Raw genomic sequence first — 17,176 nt, 5'->3', positions numbered from 1 at the left:
GGCGCAGCGAGCCCCAGGAGCCGAGCGCGTGTGTCCCAGGAACCGAGTGGAGGCGTCCCCAAAAGTCGAGCTTCGCTGGCCTCAGAATGCGAGCTGAGCTGCCAGCAGGAGCCAAGTTGAGCGGGCCAAGGAGCCAAGCTGAGGCGGTTTAAACAGGGGAGGTGCGGCGACAGAAGGAGGCATGTTGAGTTGGTGCAGGGAGCTGAGTTGAGTGTGCCGTAGGATCGATGCAGAGCCAGGCCAGGAGCCTTCTGGAGGTATCCCAGGAGGCGAGCAGAGGTGTTCCCAGTAGCCGAGTCGAACACAGCCTGAACGCCGAGCTGCACTGGATACAAACATTCAGACGAGTCCGTCACAAGAGCCAAGCTGATGCGGCCCCAGGTGCAGAGCAGCGGTGGACCAAGGAGGCGAGCTGGGACCGCATGAGGAACCAGGCTGAGATAGCGCAAGGAGCAGAGCTGGCCCTAGGAACCCTGCGGAGCCAGCGTAGGAGCCTCCACCCGGCATCCCAGGAGCTGCGATGTGCCGGCCAAGGAGTTGGGCAGAGCTGGCCACAGGAGCCCATCTGACTTTGCGCCAAAAGACAAGGCAAAGCTGCGCCGAGGTCTGAGCGGAGTCAGCTCAGGAGTTGGTCCAAGATTCCCCACATGCCGTGTGCAGTGAGCCCCAGGAACTGAGCGCGTGTGCCCCAGGAACCGAGTGGAGGCGTCCCCAAAAGTGGAGCTTCGCTGGCCTCAGAATGCGAGCTGAGCTGCCAGCAGGAGCCAAGTTGAGCGGGCCAAGGAGCCAAGCTGAGGCGGTTTAAACAGGGGAGGTGCGGCGACAGAAGGAGGCATGTTGAGTTGGTGCAGGGAGCTGAGTTGAGTGTGCCGTAGGATCGATGCAGAGCCAGGCCAGGAGCCTTCTGGAGGTATCCCAGGAGGCGAGCTGAGGTGTTCCCAGTAGCCGAGTCAAACACAGCCTGAACGCTGAGCTGCACTGGATACAAACATTCAGACGAGTCCGTCACAAGAGCCAAGCTGATGCGACCCCACGTGCAGAGCAGCGGTGGACCAAGGAGGCGAGCTGGGACCGCATGAGGAACCAGGCTGAGATAGCGCAAGGAGCAGAGCTGGCCCTAGGAGCCCTGCGGAGCCAGCGTAGGAGCCTCCACCCGGCATCCCAGGAGCTGCGATGTGCCGGCCAAGGAGTTGGGCAGAGCTGGCCACAGGAGCCCATCTGACTTTGCGCCAAATGACAAGGCAAAGCTGCGCCGAGGTCTGAGCGGAGTCAGCTCAGGAGTTGGTCCAAGATTCCCGACATGCCGTGTGCAGTGAGCCCCAGGAACTGAGCGCGTGCGTCCCATGAACCGAGTGGAGGCGTCCCCAGAAGTGGAGCTTCGCTGGCCTCAGAATGCGAGCTGAGCTGCCACCAGGAGTCGAGGTGACTTGGTGCAAACAGTCAAACCGAGGCGGTTCAAAGAAGGCTGCGCTGAGGTCCCAGCAGAGTCAGCTCAGGAGTTCGTCCAAGATGCCCCACATGCTGGGCGCAGCGAGCCCCAGGAGCCGAGCGCGTGTGTCCCAGAAACAGAGTGGAGGCGTCCCAAAAGTCGAGCTTCGCTGGCCTCAGAATGCGAGCTGAGCTGCCACCAGGAGTTGAGTTGGCCCAAGGAGCCAAGCTGAGGCGGTTCAAACATGGGAGGTGCAGCGGCAGAAGGTAGCATGTTGAGTTGGTGCAGGGAGCTGAGTTGAGTGTGCCCGAGGATCCATGAGGAGCCAGGCCAGGAGCCTTACGGAGGTGTCCCGGGAGGCAAGCTGAGGTGTTTCCAGTAGCCCAGTCGAACACAGCCCGAACGCTGAGCTGCGCTGGATACAAACATTCAGACGAGTCCGTCACAAGAGCCAAGCCGATGCGGCCCCAGGTGCAGAGCAGCGGTGGACCAAGGAGGCGAGCTCAGACCGCACGATGAACCAGGCTGAGATAGCGCAAGGAGTGGAGCTGGCCCTAGGAACCCTGCGGAGCCAGCGTAGGAGCCTCCACCCGGCACCCCTGGAGCTGCGATGTGCCGGCCAAGGAGTTGGGCAGAGCTGGCCACAGGAGCCCGTCTGACTTTGCGCCAAAAGACAAGGCAAGGCTACGCCGAGGTCCGAGCAGAGTCAGCTCAGGAGTTGGTCCGAGATGCCCCACATGCTGTGTGCAGTGAGCCCCAGGAGCTGAGCGCGTGTGTCCCAGGAACCGAGTGGAGGCGTCCCCAAAAGTGGAGCTTCGCTGGCCTCAGAATGTGAGCTGAGCTGCCACCAGGAGCTAAGTTGAGTTGGCCGAAGGAGCCAAGCTGAGGCAGTTCAAACACAGGAGGTGCGGGGACAGAAGGAGGCATGTTGAGTTGGTGCAGGGAGCTGAGTTGAGTGTGCCCTAGCATCCATGTGGAGCCAGGCCAGGAGACTTCTGGAGGTATCCCAGGAGGCGAGCTGAGGTGTTCCCAGTAGCCGAGTCGAACACAGCCCGAACGCCGAGCTGCGCTGGATACAAACATTCAGACGAGTCCGTCACAAGAGCCAAGCTGATGCAGCCCCAGGTGCAGAGCAGCGGTGGACCAAGGAGGCGAGCTGGGACCGCATGAGGAACCAGGCTGAGATAGCACAAGGAGCAGAGCTGGCGCTAGGAACCCTGCGGAGCCAGCGTTGGAGCCTCCACCCGACATCCCAGGAGCCGCGATGTGCCGGCCAAGGAGTTGGGCAGAGCTGGCCACAGGAGCTCATCTGATTTTGCGCCAAAAGACAAGGCAAGGCTACGCCGAGGTCCGAACGGAGTCAGCTCAGGAGTTGGTCCAAGATGCCCCACAGGCTGAGTGCAGCAAGCCGCAGGAGCCGAGGGCGTGTGTCCCAGGAACCAAGGGGAGGCGTCCCCAAAAGTGGAGCTTCACTGGCCGCAGAATCTGAGCTGAGCTGCCACCTGGAGTCGAGGTGGGTTGGCCCAAGGAGCCATGTTGAGGCAGTTGAAACACAGGAGGTGCGGGGACGGAAGGAGGCATGTTGAGTTGGTGCAGGGAGCTCACTTGAGTGTGCCGTAGGATCGATGCAGAGCCAGGCCAGGAGACTTCTGGAGGTGTCCCAGGAGGCGAGTCGAACACAGCCCAAACGCCGAGCTGCGCTGGATACAAACATTCAGGTGAGTCCGTCACAAGAGCCAAGCTGATGCGGCCCCAGGTGCAGAGCAGCGGTGGACCAAGGAGGCGAGCTCAGACCGCACGATGAACCAGGCTAAGATAGCGCAAGGAGTGGAACTGGCCCTAGGAACCCTGCGGAGCCAGCGTTGGACCCTCCACCAGCCATCCCAGGAGTTGCGATGGACCGGCCAAGGAGTTGGGCAGAGCTGGCCACAGGAGCCCATCTGACTTTGCGCCAAAAGACAAGGCAAGGCTACGCCGAGGTCCGAACGGAGTCAGCTCAGGAGTTGGTCCGAGATGCCCCACATTCTGGGCGCAGCGAGCCCCAGGAGCTGAGCGTGTGTGTCCCGGTAACTGAGTGGATGCGTCCCCAAAAGTGGAGCTTCGCTGGCCTCAGAATGCGAGCTGAGCTGCCACCGGGAGCCAAGTTGAGCGGGCCAAGGAGCCAAGCTGAGGCAGTTCAAACATGGGAGGTGCGGGGACAGAAGGAGGCATGTTGAGTTGGTGCAGGGAGCTGAGTTGAGTGTGCCCTAGGATCCATGTGGAGCCAGGCCAGGAGACTTCTGGAGGTGTCCCAGGAGGTGAGCTGAGGTGTTCCCAGTAGCCGAGTCGAACACAGCCCGAACGCTGAGCTGCGCTGGATATAAACATTCAGGCGAGGCCGTCAAAAGAGCCAAGCTGATGCAGCCCCTGGTGTAGAGCAGCGGTGCACCAAGGAGGCGAGCTCAGATTGCATGAGGAACCAGGCTGAGATAGCGCAAGGAGCGGAGCTGGCCCTAGGAACCCTGCGGAGCCAGCGTAGGAGCCTGCACCAGCCGTCCCAGGAGCTGCGATGTGCCGGCCCCGGAATTGGGCAGAGCTGGCTGCAGGGGCCCATCTGACTTTGCGCCAAAAGACAAGGCAAGGCCACGCCGAGGTCCGAGCGGAGTCAGCTCACATTTGGTCCAAGATGCCCCACATGCCGTGTGCAGTGAGCCCCAGGAACTGAGCGCGTGTGCCCCAGAAACCGAGTACAGGCGTCCCCAAAAGTGGAGCTTCGCTGGCCTCAGAATGTGAGCTGAGCTGCCAGCAGGAGCCAAGTTGGCCCAAGGAGCTAAGCTGAGGCGGTTCAAACATGGGAGGTGCGGGGACAGAAAGAGGCATGTTGAGTTGGTGCAGGGAGCTTAGTTGAGTGTGTCCTAGGATCCATGAGGAGCCAGGCCAGGAGCCTTACGGAGGTGTCCCGGGAGGCGAGCTGAGGTCTTTCCCATAGCCCAGTCGAACACAGCCCGAACGCTGAGCTGCGTTGTATACAAACATTCAGGTGAGTCCGTCACAAGAGCCAAGCTGATGCGGCCCCAGGTGCAGAGCAGCGGTGGACCAAGGAGGCGAGCTCAGACCGCACGATGAACCAGGCTGAGATAGCGCAAGCAGCAAAGCTGGCCCTAGAAACCCTGCGGAGCCAGTGTTGGAGCCTCCACCAGCCATCCCAGGAGCTGCGATGGACCGGCCAAGGAGTTGGGCAGAGCTGGCCACAGGAGCCCGTCTGACTTTGTGCCAAAAGACAAGGAAAATCTGCGCTGATGTCTGAGCGGAGTCAGCTCAGGAGTTGGTCCAAGATTCCCCAGAAACTGTGTGCAGCGAGCCCCAGGAGCTAAGGGCGTGTGTCCCAGGAACCGAGGGGAGGCGTCCCCAAAAGTGGAGCTTCGCTGGCCTCAGAATGCAAGCTGAGCTGCCACCAGGAGCCAAGTTGAGATGGCCGAAGGAGCCAAGTTGAGTCGGCCCAAGGAGCCAAGTTGAGGCTGTTGAAACAAGGGAGATGCGGGGACAGAAGAAGGCATGTTGAGTTGGTGCAGGGAGCTGAGTTGAGTGTGCCCTAGGATCGATGCGGAGCCAGGCCAGGAGCCTTCTGGAGGTGTCCCAGTAGGCGAGCTGAGGTGTTCCCAGTAGCCGAGTCGAAGACAGCCCCAATGCCGAGCTGCGCTGGATACAAACATTCAGGCGAGTCCGTCACAAGAGCCAAGCTGATGCGGCCCCAGGTGCAGAGCAGTGCTGGACTAAGGAGCCGAGCTCAGATTGTACGAGGAACCAGGCTGAGATTGCGCAAGGAGCGGAGCTGGCCCTAGGAACCCTGCGGAGCCAGCGTAGGAGCCTCCACCATCTGTCCCAGAGCTTAGGTGAGCCGGCCAAGTAGTTGGGCAGAGGTCGCCGCAGGAGCCCGTCTGACTTTGCGCCAAAAGACAAGGCAAGGCTACGCCGAGATCCGAGCGGAGTCAGCTCAGGAGTTGGTCCAAGATTCCCCACATGCTGAGCGCAACGAGCCCCAGGAGCAGAGCTGTGGCACTCCCAGAAACTGAGTGGAGGCGTCCCCAAAAGTCGACCTTCGCTGGCCTCAGGATGCGAGCTGAGCTGCCACCAGGAATCAGGGTGAGTTGGTCCAAGCAGTCAAACCGAGGCGGTTCAAAGAAGGCTGCGCTGAGGTCCCAGCAGAGTCAGGTCAGGAGTTGGTACAAGATGCCCCACAGGCTGGGTGCAGCAAGCCTTAGGAGCCGAGCACGTGTGTCCCAAGACCTGAGTGGAGGCATCCCCAAAAGTCGAGCTTCACTGGCCTCAGGATCCGAACTGAGCTGTCACCAGGAGTCAAGGTTAGATGGTCCAAGGAGCCAGGTTTTGGCGGTTGAAACACGGGAGGTGCGGGGACAGAAGGAGGCATGTGGAGTTACTGTAAGGAGCTGAGTTGAGAGTGCCGTAGGATCCATGCGTAGCCAGTCCAGGAGACTTCTGGAGGTATCCCAGGAGCCGAGTTGAACACAGCCCCAACGCCAAGCTGCGCTGGATAAAAGCATTCAGACGAGTCCGTCACAAGAGCCAAGCTGATGCGGCCCCAGGTGCAGAGCAGCGGTGGACCAAGGAGGCGAGCTCAGATTGTACGAGGAACCAGGCTGAGATAGCGCAAGGAGCGGAGCTGGCCCTAGGAACCCTGCAGAGCCAGCGTAGGAGCCTCCACCAGCCATCCCAGGAACTGCGATGAACCGGCCAAGGAGTTGGGCAGAGCTGGCCACAGGAGCTCATCTGATTTTGCGCCAAAAGACAAGGCAAGGCTACGCCGAGGTCCGAACGGAGTCAGCTCAGGAGTTGGTCCAAGATGCCCCACAGGCTGAGTGCAGCAAGCCGCAGGAGCCGAGGGCGTGTGTCCCAGGAACCAAGGGGAGGCGTCCCCAAAAGTGGAGCTTCACTGGCCGCAGAATCTGAGCTGAGCTGCCACCTGGAGTCGAGGTGGGTTGGCCCAAGGAGCCATGTTGAGGCAGTTGAAACACAGGAGGTGCGGGGACGGAAGGAGGCATGTTGAGTTGGTGCAGGGAGCTCACTTGAGTGTGCCGTAGGATCGATGCAGAGCCAGGCCAGGAGACTTCTGGAGGTGTCCCAGGAGGCGAGTCGAACACAGCCCAAACGCCGAGCTGCGCTGGATACAAACATTCAGGTGAGTCCGTCACAAGAGCCAAGCTGATGCGGCCCCAGGTGCAGAGCAGCGGTGGACCAAGGAGGCGAGCTCAGACCGCACGATGAACCAGGCTAAGATAGCGCAAGGAGTGGAACTGGCCCTAGGAACCCTGCGGAGCCAGCGTTGGACCCTCCACCAGCCATCCCAGGAGTTGCGATGGACCGGCCAAGGAGTTGGGCAGAGCTGGCCGCAGGAGCCCATCTGACTTTGCGCCAAAAGACAAGGCAAGGCTACGCCGAGGTCCGAACGGAGTCAGCTCAGGAGTTGGTCCGAGATGCCCCACATTCTGGGCGCAGCGAGCCCCAGGAGCTGAGCGTGTGTGTCCCAGTAACTGAGTGGAGGCGTCCCCAAAAGTGGAGCTTCGCTGGCCTCAGAATGCGAGCTGAGCTGCCACCGGGAGCCAAGTTGAGCGGGCCAAGGAGCCAAGCTGAGGCAGTTCAAACATGGGAGGTGCGGGGACAGAAGGAGGCATGTTGAGTTGGTGCAGGGAGCTGAGTTGAGTGTGCCCTAGGATCCATGTGGAGCCAGGCCAGGAGACTTCTGGAGGTGTCCCAGGAGGCGAGCTGAGGTGTTCCCAGTAGCCGAGTCGAACACAGCCCGAACGCTGAGCTGCGCTGGATATAAACATTCAGGCGAGGCCGTCAAAAGAGCCAAGCTGATGCGGCCCCAGGTGCAGAGCAGCGGTGGACCAAGGAGGCGAGCTCAGATTGCATGAGGAACCAGGCTGAGATAGCGCAAGGAGCGGAGCTGGCCCTAGGAACCCTGCGGAGCCAGCGTAGGAGCCTGCACCAGCCGTCCCAGGAGCTGCGATGTGCCGGCCCCGGAATTGGGCAGAGCTGGCTGCAGGGGCCCATCTGACTTTGCGCCAAAAGACAAGGCAAGGCCACGCCGAGGTCCGAGCGGAGTCAGCTCACATTTGGTCCAAGATGCCCCACATGCCGTGTGCAGTGAGCCCCAGGAACTGAGCGCGTGTGCCCCAGAAACCGAGTACAGGCGTCCCCAAAAGTGGAGCTTCGCTGGCCTCAGAATGTGAGCTGAGCTGCCAGCAGGAGCCAAGTTGGCCCAAGGAGCTAAGCTGAGGCGGTTCAAACATGGGAGGTGCGGGGACAGAAAGAGGCATGTTGAGTTGGTGCAGGGAGCTTAGTTGAGTGTGTCCTAGGATCCATGAGGAGCCAGGCCAGGAGCCTTACGGAGGTGTCCCGGGAGGCGAGCTGAGGTCTTTCCCGTAGCCCAGTCGAACACAGCCCGAACGCTGAGCTGCGTTGTATACAAACATTCAGGTGAGTCCGTCACAAGAGCCAAGCTGATGCGGCCCCAGGTGCAGAGCAGCGGTGGACCAAGGAGGCGAGCTCAGACCGCACGATGAACCAGGCTGAGATAGCGCAAGCAGCAAAGCTGGCCCTAGAAACCCTGCGGAGCCAGTGTTGGAGCCTCCACCAGCCATCCCAGGAGCTGCGATGGACCGGCCAAGGAGTTGGGCAGAGCTGGCCACAGGAGCCCGTCTGACTTTGTGCCAAAAGACAAGGAAAATCTGCGCTGATGTCTGAGCGGAGTCAGCTCAGGAGTTGGTCCAAGATTCCCCAGAAACTGTGTGCAGCGAGCCCCAGGAGCTAAGGGCGTGTGTCCCAGGAACCGAGTGGAGGCGTCCCCAAAAGTGGAGCTTCGCTGGCCTCAGAATGCAAGCTGAGCTGCCACCAGGAGCCAAGTTGAGATGGCCGAAGGAGCCAAGTTGAGTCGGCCCAAGGAGCCAAGTTGAGGCTGTTGAAACAAGGGAGATGCGGGGACAGAAGAAGGCATGTTGAGTTGGTGCAGGGAGCTGAGTTGAGTGTGCCCTAGGATCGATGCGGAGCCAGGCCAGGAGCCTTCTGGAGGTGTCCCAGTAGGCGAGCTGAGGTGTTCCCAGTAGCCGAGTCAAAGACAGCCCCAATGCCGAGCTGCGCTGGATACAAACATTCAGGCGAGTCCGTCACAAGAGCCAAGCTGATGCGGCCCCAGGTGCAGAGCAGTGCTGGACTAAGGAGCCGAGCTCAGATTGTACGAGGAACCAGGCTGAGATTGCGCAAGGAGTGGAACTGGCCCTAGGAACCCTGCGGAGCCAGCGTAGGAGCCTCCACCATCTGTCCCAGAGCTTAGGTGAGCCGGCCAAGTAGTTGGGCAGAGGTCGCCGCAGGAGCCCGTCTGACTTTGCGCCAAAAGACAAGGCAAGGCTACGCCGAGATCCGAGCGGAGTCAGCTCAGGAGTTGGTCCAAGATTCCCCACATGCTGAGCGCAACGAGCCCCAGGAGCAGAGCTGTGGCACTCCCAGAAACTGAGTGGAGGTGTCCCCAAAAGTCGACCTTCGCTGGCCTCAGGATGTGAGCTGAGCTGCCACCAGGAATCAGGGTGAGTTGGTCCAAGCAGTCAAACCGAGGCGGTTCAAAGAAGGCTGCGCTGAGGTCCCAGCAGAGTCAGGTCAGGAGTTGGTACAAGATGCCCCACAGGCTGGGTGCAGCAAGCCTTAGGAGCCGAGCACGTGTGTCCCAAGACCTGAGTGGAGGCATCCCCAAAAGTCGAGCTTCACTGGCCTCAGGATCCGAACTGAGCTGTCACCAGGAGTCAAGGTTAGATGGTCCAAGGAGCCAGGTTTTGGCGGTTGAAACACGGGAGGTGCGGGGACAGAAGGAGGCATGTGGAGTTACTGTAAGGAGCTGAGTTGAGAGTGCCGTAGGATCCATGCGTAGCCAGTCCAGGAGACTTCTGGAGGTATCCCAGGAGCCGAGTTGAACACAGCCCCAACGCCAAGCTGCGCTGGATAAAAGCATTCAGACGAGTCCGTCACAAGAGCCAAGCTGATGCGGCCCCAGGTGCAGAGCAGCGGTGGACCAAGGAGGCGAGCTCAGATTGTACGAGGAACCAGGCTGAGATAGCGCAAGGAGCGGAGCTGGCCCTAGGAACCCTGCAGAGCCAGCGTAGGAGCCTCCACCAGCCATCCCAGGAACTGCGATGAACCGGCCAAGGAGTTGGGCAGAGCTGGCCACAGGAGCCCATCTGACTTTGCGCTAAAAGACAAGGCAAGGCTACGCCGAGGTTCGAACTGAGTCAGCTCAGGAGCTGGTCCAAGATGCTCCAGATGCTGAGCGCAGCGAGCCCCAGGAGGTGAGCTTTGTGTGTCCCAGTAACCGAGTGGAGGCGTCCCCAAAAGTCGAGCTTCTCTGGCCTCACGATCCGAGCAGAGCTGTCTCTAGTAGTTAAGTTGAGTTTGCCCAAGGAGCCAAGACAAGCTGGTTGTAAAAGGAGAGCTGAGTCGGCAGAAGGAGGCATGTTGAGTTGGTGCAGGGAGCTGTGTTGAGTGTGCCCTAGGATCCATGCGGAGCCAGGCCAGGAGCTTTACGGAGGCATCCCAGGAGCGAATTTGAGGCATTCCCAGGAGCCAAGTCGAACACAGCCCGAATGACGAGCTGCGCTGGATACAAACATTCCTGTGAGTCCGTCACAAGAGCCAAGCTGATGCGGCCCCAGGTGCAGAGCAGCGCTGGACCAAGGAGGTGAGCTCAGAGCACAGAAGGAAGCAGGCTGATAGCGCAAGGAGCAGAGCTGGCCCTAGGAACCCTGCGGAGACAGCGTAGGAGCCTCCACCAGCCATCCCAGGATCCGAGATGAGCCGGCCAAGGATTTGGGTAGAGCTGGCCACAGGAGCCCATCTGACTTAGCGCTAAAAGACAAGGCAAGGCTGTGCCGAGTTTGGAGCGGAGTCAGCTCAGGAGTCGGGCTAAGATGCCCCACATGCTGAGCACAGTGAGCCCCCGGAGCTGAGCTTTGTGTGTCCCATTCGCTGGCCCCAAGAGCTTAGCTGAGCTGCTACCAGGAGCCAAGGTAACTTCGTTCAAGCTGCCTAGATTAGTCTGTCCAACATCCCAGCTGAGTTGCCTTCAGGACTGAAGTTGCAATCAGAAATGGAGCTGAGGAAGACCCGGAAGCCAAACTGAACTGGCCCTAACAGTTGAGTGTCCTTTTTTGGGACGGACGGTCCACCTAAATTAAAGAGAGATGTTCTACCCAACTCTCTGAGGAGACTTGGAAGAGAGAGAAAGAGACGAGTTTAGAAGAACTAAACTAATTTAATGGAAGTTTTAGGAAAATAATAAAAATAAAAGAATGAAAAATATACAGTTCTTTCAAAACTGCATTTAGCTCCATCACCACAGACATTACTGTCACCACAAATCACCTTTCGCCCAGCCTCTTCTCTCAGGTACTTAATTACTTTTTTCTATGCTGGTCCGTTTGCTTGGATGGCATTCAATATCATCCCTGAAGGGATATCTGCCTTTTATGGCTGATACAGTTGCCTCCAGAGACTGAGAGTGTTTGTCTTTCTCCCAATCACTTTATTGATAGCTCCGTCTCTGGCCAGGTTTCCCAGCTGCCTAGCTTCTTTACCTTCTAAGTCTATGGTATCAGCCCCATTGTCCCAGCATCAGAGCAACCAGCAGATAAGTATCTCACCTTCATGACAACTAAAGTCCTTCCTCATATTTCACAAATCCTTCATAGAGAAGGATTTAACAATTATCTCTGCATCTGAATCCTCCTCCTGCATTGACACTGCCTGAGAAGGACCTTCTCCCTGATCTGCTTTAGAAGGAATCTTTCCTTTGTCTGTTTTAGAAGGACTCTTTCCTTTGTTTGCTTTAGAAGGACCCTCTCTTGGATCTTCATCAGAACTCCCATGCTGTCTGGCTTGTGCTGGTCTTTTTCATAAGGGGCAGGGGAATGAGCTGACCTCCTTTTCTGCTTCCTGGTCACTGGGGCAACTTGTACCAGTTCTGATGGAGTTTGAGTAGCAGTGGTACTTGTTGTTAAAGCAGCTGGAGTAGTGACGGTGCTTGTTGTTGAGGCTGGAGTAGCTTGTGGCAGTACAGGCTGCAGAGGGGCTTGTGCCAGTGCAGGCGGCAGAGTGGCTGGTGCCAGTACAGGTCAGGGAGTGGCTCGTTGTCTTTGAGTAGCAGCAGCACATGTTACACAACGCTCACTCCTGCACTGGTTTAATAAAAAACTACCCCTGCAACACATTCAGAAATACCAACAACTAAATCATGATTTTATGAAAGTAACATTCATTTTTTAAACAGCCCAAAAGGTTTCCCCTAGCTCTGATGGTGTGACTTTGGGGTAAGTATTAAAGGGCGAAGTAAACTTTCCCCAGGTAAAATTGAAAGTGTAATTAGTAATAGAATACATCACTTGATGCCCAAGATATGCAGGAAGAACTGTTATCCAAGTAACCATATTATACATCTGAATTCCAAACTACAGCAAAATTGCACATTTAAACCACCGCATTCAAACCCAAAGAGCAAATAAACCATGCAACACATTCAGCAGGTTAAGCAGCGTTGCAACAACTAACTTCAAACAGAGCTGTCTAAAGGCGTGATACAACATTTTGCTTAAGAATGATATGATGTCAGCTTTCTGTTTTAATCTCTGAGCAAGCTGGAATTCAAACTATTCAGGCAATCTATCAGAGCTCTGGTCAAGCCCCACTCAAGCCCCACATTGGGCATCTGTCACGGTTTGGGCCAGACTGGCCACCGAGATGAATGACAGATGCTCTCCCCCACCTCTGTCTCCAAGGAGAGGAGGGACAGAGAAAAAGAAACTTACGAGTTTAGGAAAAAACCTGAACTACTTTAATGAAATATTAATAATAAAATAAAAAGAAAAGAATGAAATATATAAAATATACACAAAACTGTAGTAAGCTCCCAGGATGATGATCACGTTACCAGCAGGCATTGGGAAAGTCCCAGACTGGACTCAGCAATGGATGGGAACTGGATTCTGGATCTGGATTCAGGAAGGCACAGATTGGGATCAAAGGCAGATGAACAGACAGAGTCCTCCTCGGACACCAGCCATTGAAGAAAGAGGCTGACCCATTGATCCCTCAGCTTTTATTCTGAGCATGGGGCAGATGGGATGGAATACCCTCTTGGTTACATTTGGGTCACCTATCCTGAACTCTCCTCACTGTGGGTGCGACCCCTTTATGCTTTCCCACTTTTGTCCCTCCAATGGGGCAAATAACAAAAGTTATCTGGCCTTGGTTGTTATAGTGGTAAGTATAAGCAAGAGCCTCTCTGCGTACCATCCCTTGGTCTTATCGCTCTGAGAATGAACAGTGTCTCCATAAGGCTCAGCTAAAAGGTAAAATTAATGAACAGAAAATTGGTTCACCTCAAACCAGGACAGTGACCTGGATCCCTCCAGATCCCTGCCTTTGGCCCTTCTGAACAACCTAGCATAACCTTTGTGTGTTCCCACAGTCCTCTTCATACATTCCCACAAACCCCATTCACTATCCCACAAGGAGTTTGCTCTTTACAGGAGACCAAGGATCATTTTATCCCTTTGTGATAGGGCCTTTCTTGAGCCTCTCCCAAGTTAAACCAAAGGAAGATCCTTCAGTGCCCATCCACCGCTGACCCAAGAGCTCTGGTCTCTGTTAACTGCTGCTTGAGACTCTGGAAGCCAGGTTGCTATTGAGGGGCATCTTGAAATTTCTATGAAGCCGGATGGGATCCACCTAAGGGAGGATCCAACTGAGGGAGTTGGTGAATGTGCTCACGAAGCCACTTTCCATCATTTATCAGCAGTCCCGGCTAACCGGGGAGCTCCCAGTTGATTGGAGGTTAGCAAATGTGACGCCCATCTACAAGAAGGACTGCAAGAAGGATCCGGTGAATTACAGGCCTGTCAGTCTGACCTTGGTGGTGGGGAAGGTCATGGAGCAGATCATCTTCAGTGCCATCACGTGACGCGTACAGGACAACCAGCTGCTCAGGCGCAGTCAGCATGGGTTTACGAAAGGCAAGTCTTGCTTGACAAACCTGATCTCCTTCTATGATAAGGTGACCCACTTAGTGAATGATGGACAGGCTGTGGATGTTGTCTGCCTAGTCCTTAGTAAAGCCTTTGACACCATTTACCACAGCATTCTCCTGGAGAAACTGGCTGACCGTGGCTTGGATGTGAGTACACTTCACTGGGTGAAAAACTGGCTGGATGGCCCAGAGTTGTAGTGAACAGGGTTAAATCCAGTTGGCAGCTGGTCATAAGTGGTGTTCCCCAGGGCTCAGTATTGGGGCCGGTTCTCTTTAATATCGTTATCAACAGTCTGGACAAGGGGATTCAGTGCACCCTCAGTAAGTTTGCAGACGACACCAAGTTGGGAGGGATGTTGATCTGCTTGAGGTAGGAAGGCTCTACAGCCTTCCTGGATCGATGGACCCAGGCAATGGTATGAGGTTCAACAAGGCCAAGTGCCGGGTCCTGCACTTGGGTCACACCAACCCCATGAACGCCTCAGGCCAGGGGCAGAGTGGCTGGAGAGCTGCCCGGCGGAAAAGGACCTGCGGGTGTTGGTTGACAGTTGGATGAATATAAGCCAGCAGGGTGTCCAGGTGGCCAAGGTGGCCAATTGCATCTTGACTTGTATTAGAAATAGTGTGGCCAGCAGGACTAGGGCAGTGATGGTCCCCCTGGACTCGGCACTGGTGAGGCCGCGCCTCAAATATTGTCTGCAGTTTTGGGCGCCTCACCACAAGAAAGACATTGAGGTGCTGGAGCGTATCCAAAGAAGGGCAACGAAGCTGGTGAGGGGTCTAGAGCACAAGTCTTCTGAAAAGCATCTGAGCCAACTTGGGTTGTTCAGCCTGGAGAAAAAGAGCCTGAGGAGAGACCTTACTGCTCTCTACATCGACCTGAAAGGAGGTTGTCGCGAGGTGGGGGTTGGTCAGTAACAGGCGATAGGACAAGAGGGAACAGTCTCAAGTCGCACCAGGGGAGGTTTAGACTGGATATAAGGAAAAATGTCTTCACTGAAAGGGTTATCAAACATTGGAACAGGCTGCCCAGGGAAGTGGTTGAGTCGCCATCCCTGGAAGTATTTAAAAGACATGTAAATGTAGTGCTAAGGGACATGGTTTAGGGGTAACTTGGCAGTGCTAGGTTAGTGCTTGGACTTGATGATCTTAAAGGTCTCTTCCAACCAAAATGATTATATGATTCTATGATATGACATGCTGCAGAATGGGACTTTCAGGAGCATCCTGAAATCCAGCCAAGGCAGGGGCAGAGTCCTGCACATTGGGGTGCAGTAAACCCAAAAGCCCCGTGCAAAGCGTCAGCTAGGGGCCAAGTGATCAGAGAACAGCTTTGCAGAAGAGGCCACAGGGCTCTTGGTGAGGAAGCTGAAGAGGAGTCAGCTGTGTGTGCTGGTGGCAAAGGCTCCCATCCCAAAGGGGACTGAAGCAATCGAGATCTGTGGGAATCCAGACCCCAAGCCCACTCCTGTCCCTGGGCTCTGGAGGAAGGCTGAATCAGGGCTTTCCAGTGGAGAAATATGGCTGAGAAGGAAAGCCTGATCCTTCAAGGTGAAGAAGCTAGGATCAGGCTGTCCCTATTTCCCTACCAGAAAGGTGAAGAGAAAAGAACAAAGGTACAGCTGGAGCCAGAGGAGTGCAGCTGGGGCAGGGGCTTGTTGACCCCTCAGGGAACAGAGGAGGGAATGATATGCCCTCATGCTTGTCTGGATGATACTCGGATGTCGGCCCAAATTTGGTCTTCTACTTTCTCAGTAAAGGAGAACTGTCATTTAAGAAGTTCACACAAATAAGGTCACCAAACCATTTATCATGAAGGGAAAGGCCAACCCATTGCATTTTTCACAGTCTGTCCTCTACAAGAGTATTTATTTATGAGAACTCTCCTCTTTCATCCCTGCGCTAGTTTCAAGTAGGCGCAGTGGCACACACTTCTGGAGGTGTGCCCAGTATTCAGCACTTGCCCTTGTGAAAGACTTGCAAGTGGTTTGTTCCTACTGTCACCCTCACGCCAGGAGTTCTGGGTGCAGGCCTTTGCTTTCCTGAGCACCTTCCAGAGGGCCTCCCTGACCTCCCTGTTCCTCAAACTGGAGATGAGGGCGTTAATCAGGGGTGTGAGGACAGTGTAGAAAAAGGAGAATACTTTGTTGAGCTGCCTCGGTGGAGTTGTCCTGGGCAGCATGTAGACAATGATAAGAGTGCCATAGAAGAGAGTGACGACAGTAAGGTGAGAGGAACAGGTGGAGAAGGCTTTTTGCCTGCCCTGATGGGACGGGATCCTCAGGATGGCAGCTATGATAAACACATAGGAGGCCAGTGTGAACAGAAAAGGGAATACTGCATCCAAGAAGACAAAGATTAAAGCGGCCCCTGTAAGCACGTTGGTGTCACTGCAGGAGAGCTCCATCAACGGAGTAAAATCACAGAAGTGGTCAATTGCCTTGGGGCTGTAGAACTTCAACTGAAATAAGAGGAAGATGAGTACTGCAAATAGCAGCAATCCCCCCAGCCAAGACGCAGCTGCCAACTGGAGACTCACCTTCCAGGTCATGTGGCTTGCATAGAGTAAGGGCTGGCAGATGGCCAAGTACTGATTATAGGGCATGGCTGCCAGCAGGTAACACTCAGTACCAGCAGAAGTGGAAAAAAAGTAGAACTGAGCCATACAGCCATGAGCAGAGATGGTCTTGTCCCCAGTCAGGAAGCTGGCCAGCAGCCGGGACAAGATGGTAGAGCTGTAGCAGATCTCCAAGGAGGACAGATTGTCGAGGAAGAAGTACATGGGGGTGCGCAGATGCTGATCTGCCATCACCAGCACAACAATGAGGATGTTCCCAAAGACAGTCACAGTGTAGATGACAAGTGAAAGGATGAAGGGCAGTGTCTGGAGAGAGGGATCATCACTCATTCCCAGCAGCAGGAACTCCACTGGTGGTGTCCCATTGACCCATTGCCCTCCATCCATGCTGTGGTGTTTCTCTTTTATTTCTGCAGTTCCCAAGAAGAGGAGCACCAAGAAGGAATGTGTATTTCTGTCTTTACTTTTAAAAAGATTTTTTTAAAGAAATCTCTTCACATTGACTCTGTGGACTCTGTGCCTAGAGACAGCAGCGAAACTGTTTCTTCCAGAGACCTCCTCATACCAAGGAGTTGAGCTGCCCTGTAGAGCTGCATGTTTCTCACTACAGAACAAAACCAAAACGTGCACTTGGTCTCTCAGAGAGAGCTTTCCTTCGTGTGCCCAAATTTGCTCCCAGGAAGACCCAGTTTAGGTATCAAGGACAGAGGTCCTTCTGCTCTCAGGAGAGAGAAAGGTATTGGATATAACACACTCCTTTCACTCTGAAAGTCCTTTGTGTGAACTATGCGACACCAGAGACCCTTCTCCCTCCGAAGAAGAGGATGGACGCTGCACAAAGCAAGTGGTCCCAGCACTTCATGTAGGAGTCCCCCCAAAGCCACTTACTTCCCACACTGACCCAGAACAATCACTTCCACTGGCAAACTGAGTCTGGAATTCCTGCCTTGGAGAAACAGCAGGGTGGGGCTGTCGATGCTGTGGGACTCTCTGAGAGGATGCCTAAAATCACTTTGTGTATCAAACCATGGAGGAAAAACTGGTACAGAAGTTGAAAAACTAAACAGGAGGAAAACCATAACTGAGAGAATCGGGAAACAGGAGA

At 55.6% G+C, this 17,176-nt stretch overlaps 1 protein-coding gene across 1 annotated transcript in view; it reads right to left on the bottom strand.

The window, feature by feature from the left end:
- Nucleotides 1-16,458, bottom strand: part of LOC128903424 (olfactory receptor 5B21-like) — a 50,536-nt gene extending 34,078 nt beyond the window's left edge. The window contains exon 1 of the mRNA XM_054187435.1: nt 15,504-16,458. Coding sequence (XP_054043410.1) covers nt 15,504-16,458 — 955 coding nt within the window. The remainder of the gene's footprint in view (nt 1-15,503) is intronic.
- Between the last annotated feature and the right edge of the window lie 718 nt (nt 16,459-17,176).

The sequence above is a fragment of the Rissa tridactyla genome, unplaced genomic scaffold (assembly GCF_028500815.1).
Source record: "Rissa tridactyla isolate bRisTri1 unplaced genomic scaffold, bRisTri1.patW.cur.20221130 scaffold_33, whole genome shotgun sequence".
In the NCBI taxonomy this organism is placed as follows: Eukaryota; Metazoa; Chordata; class Aves; order Charadriiformes; family Laridae; genus Rissa; species Rissa tridactyla.
The sequence above is the reverse complement of the archived record's forward strand: the minus strand, read 5'-3'. Positions and strand labels throughout refer to the sequence as shown.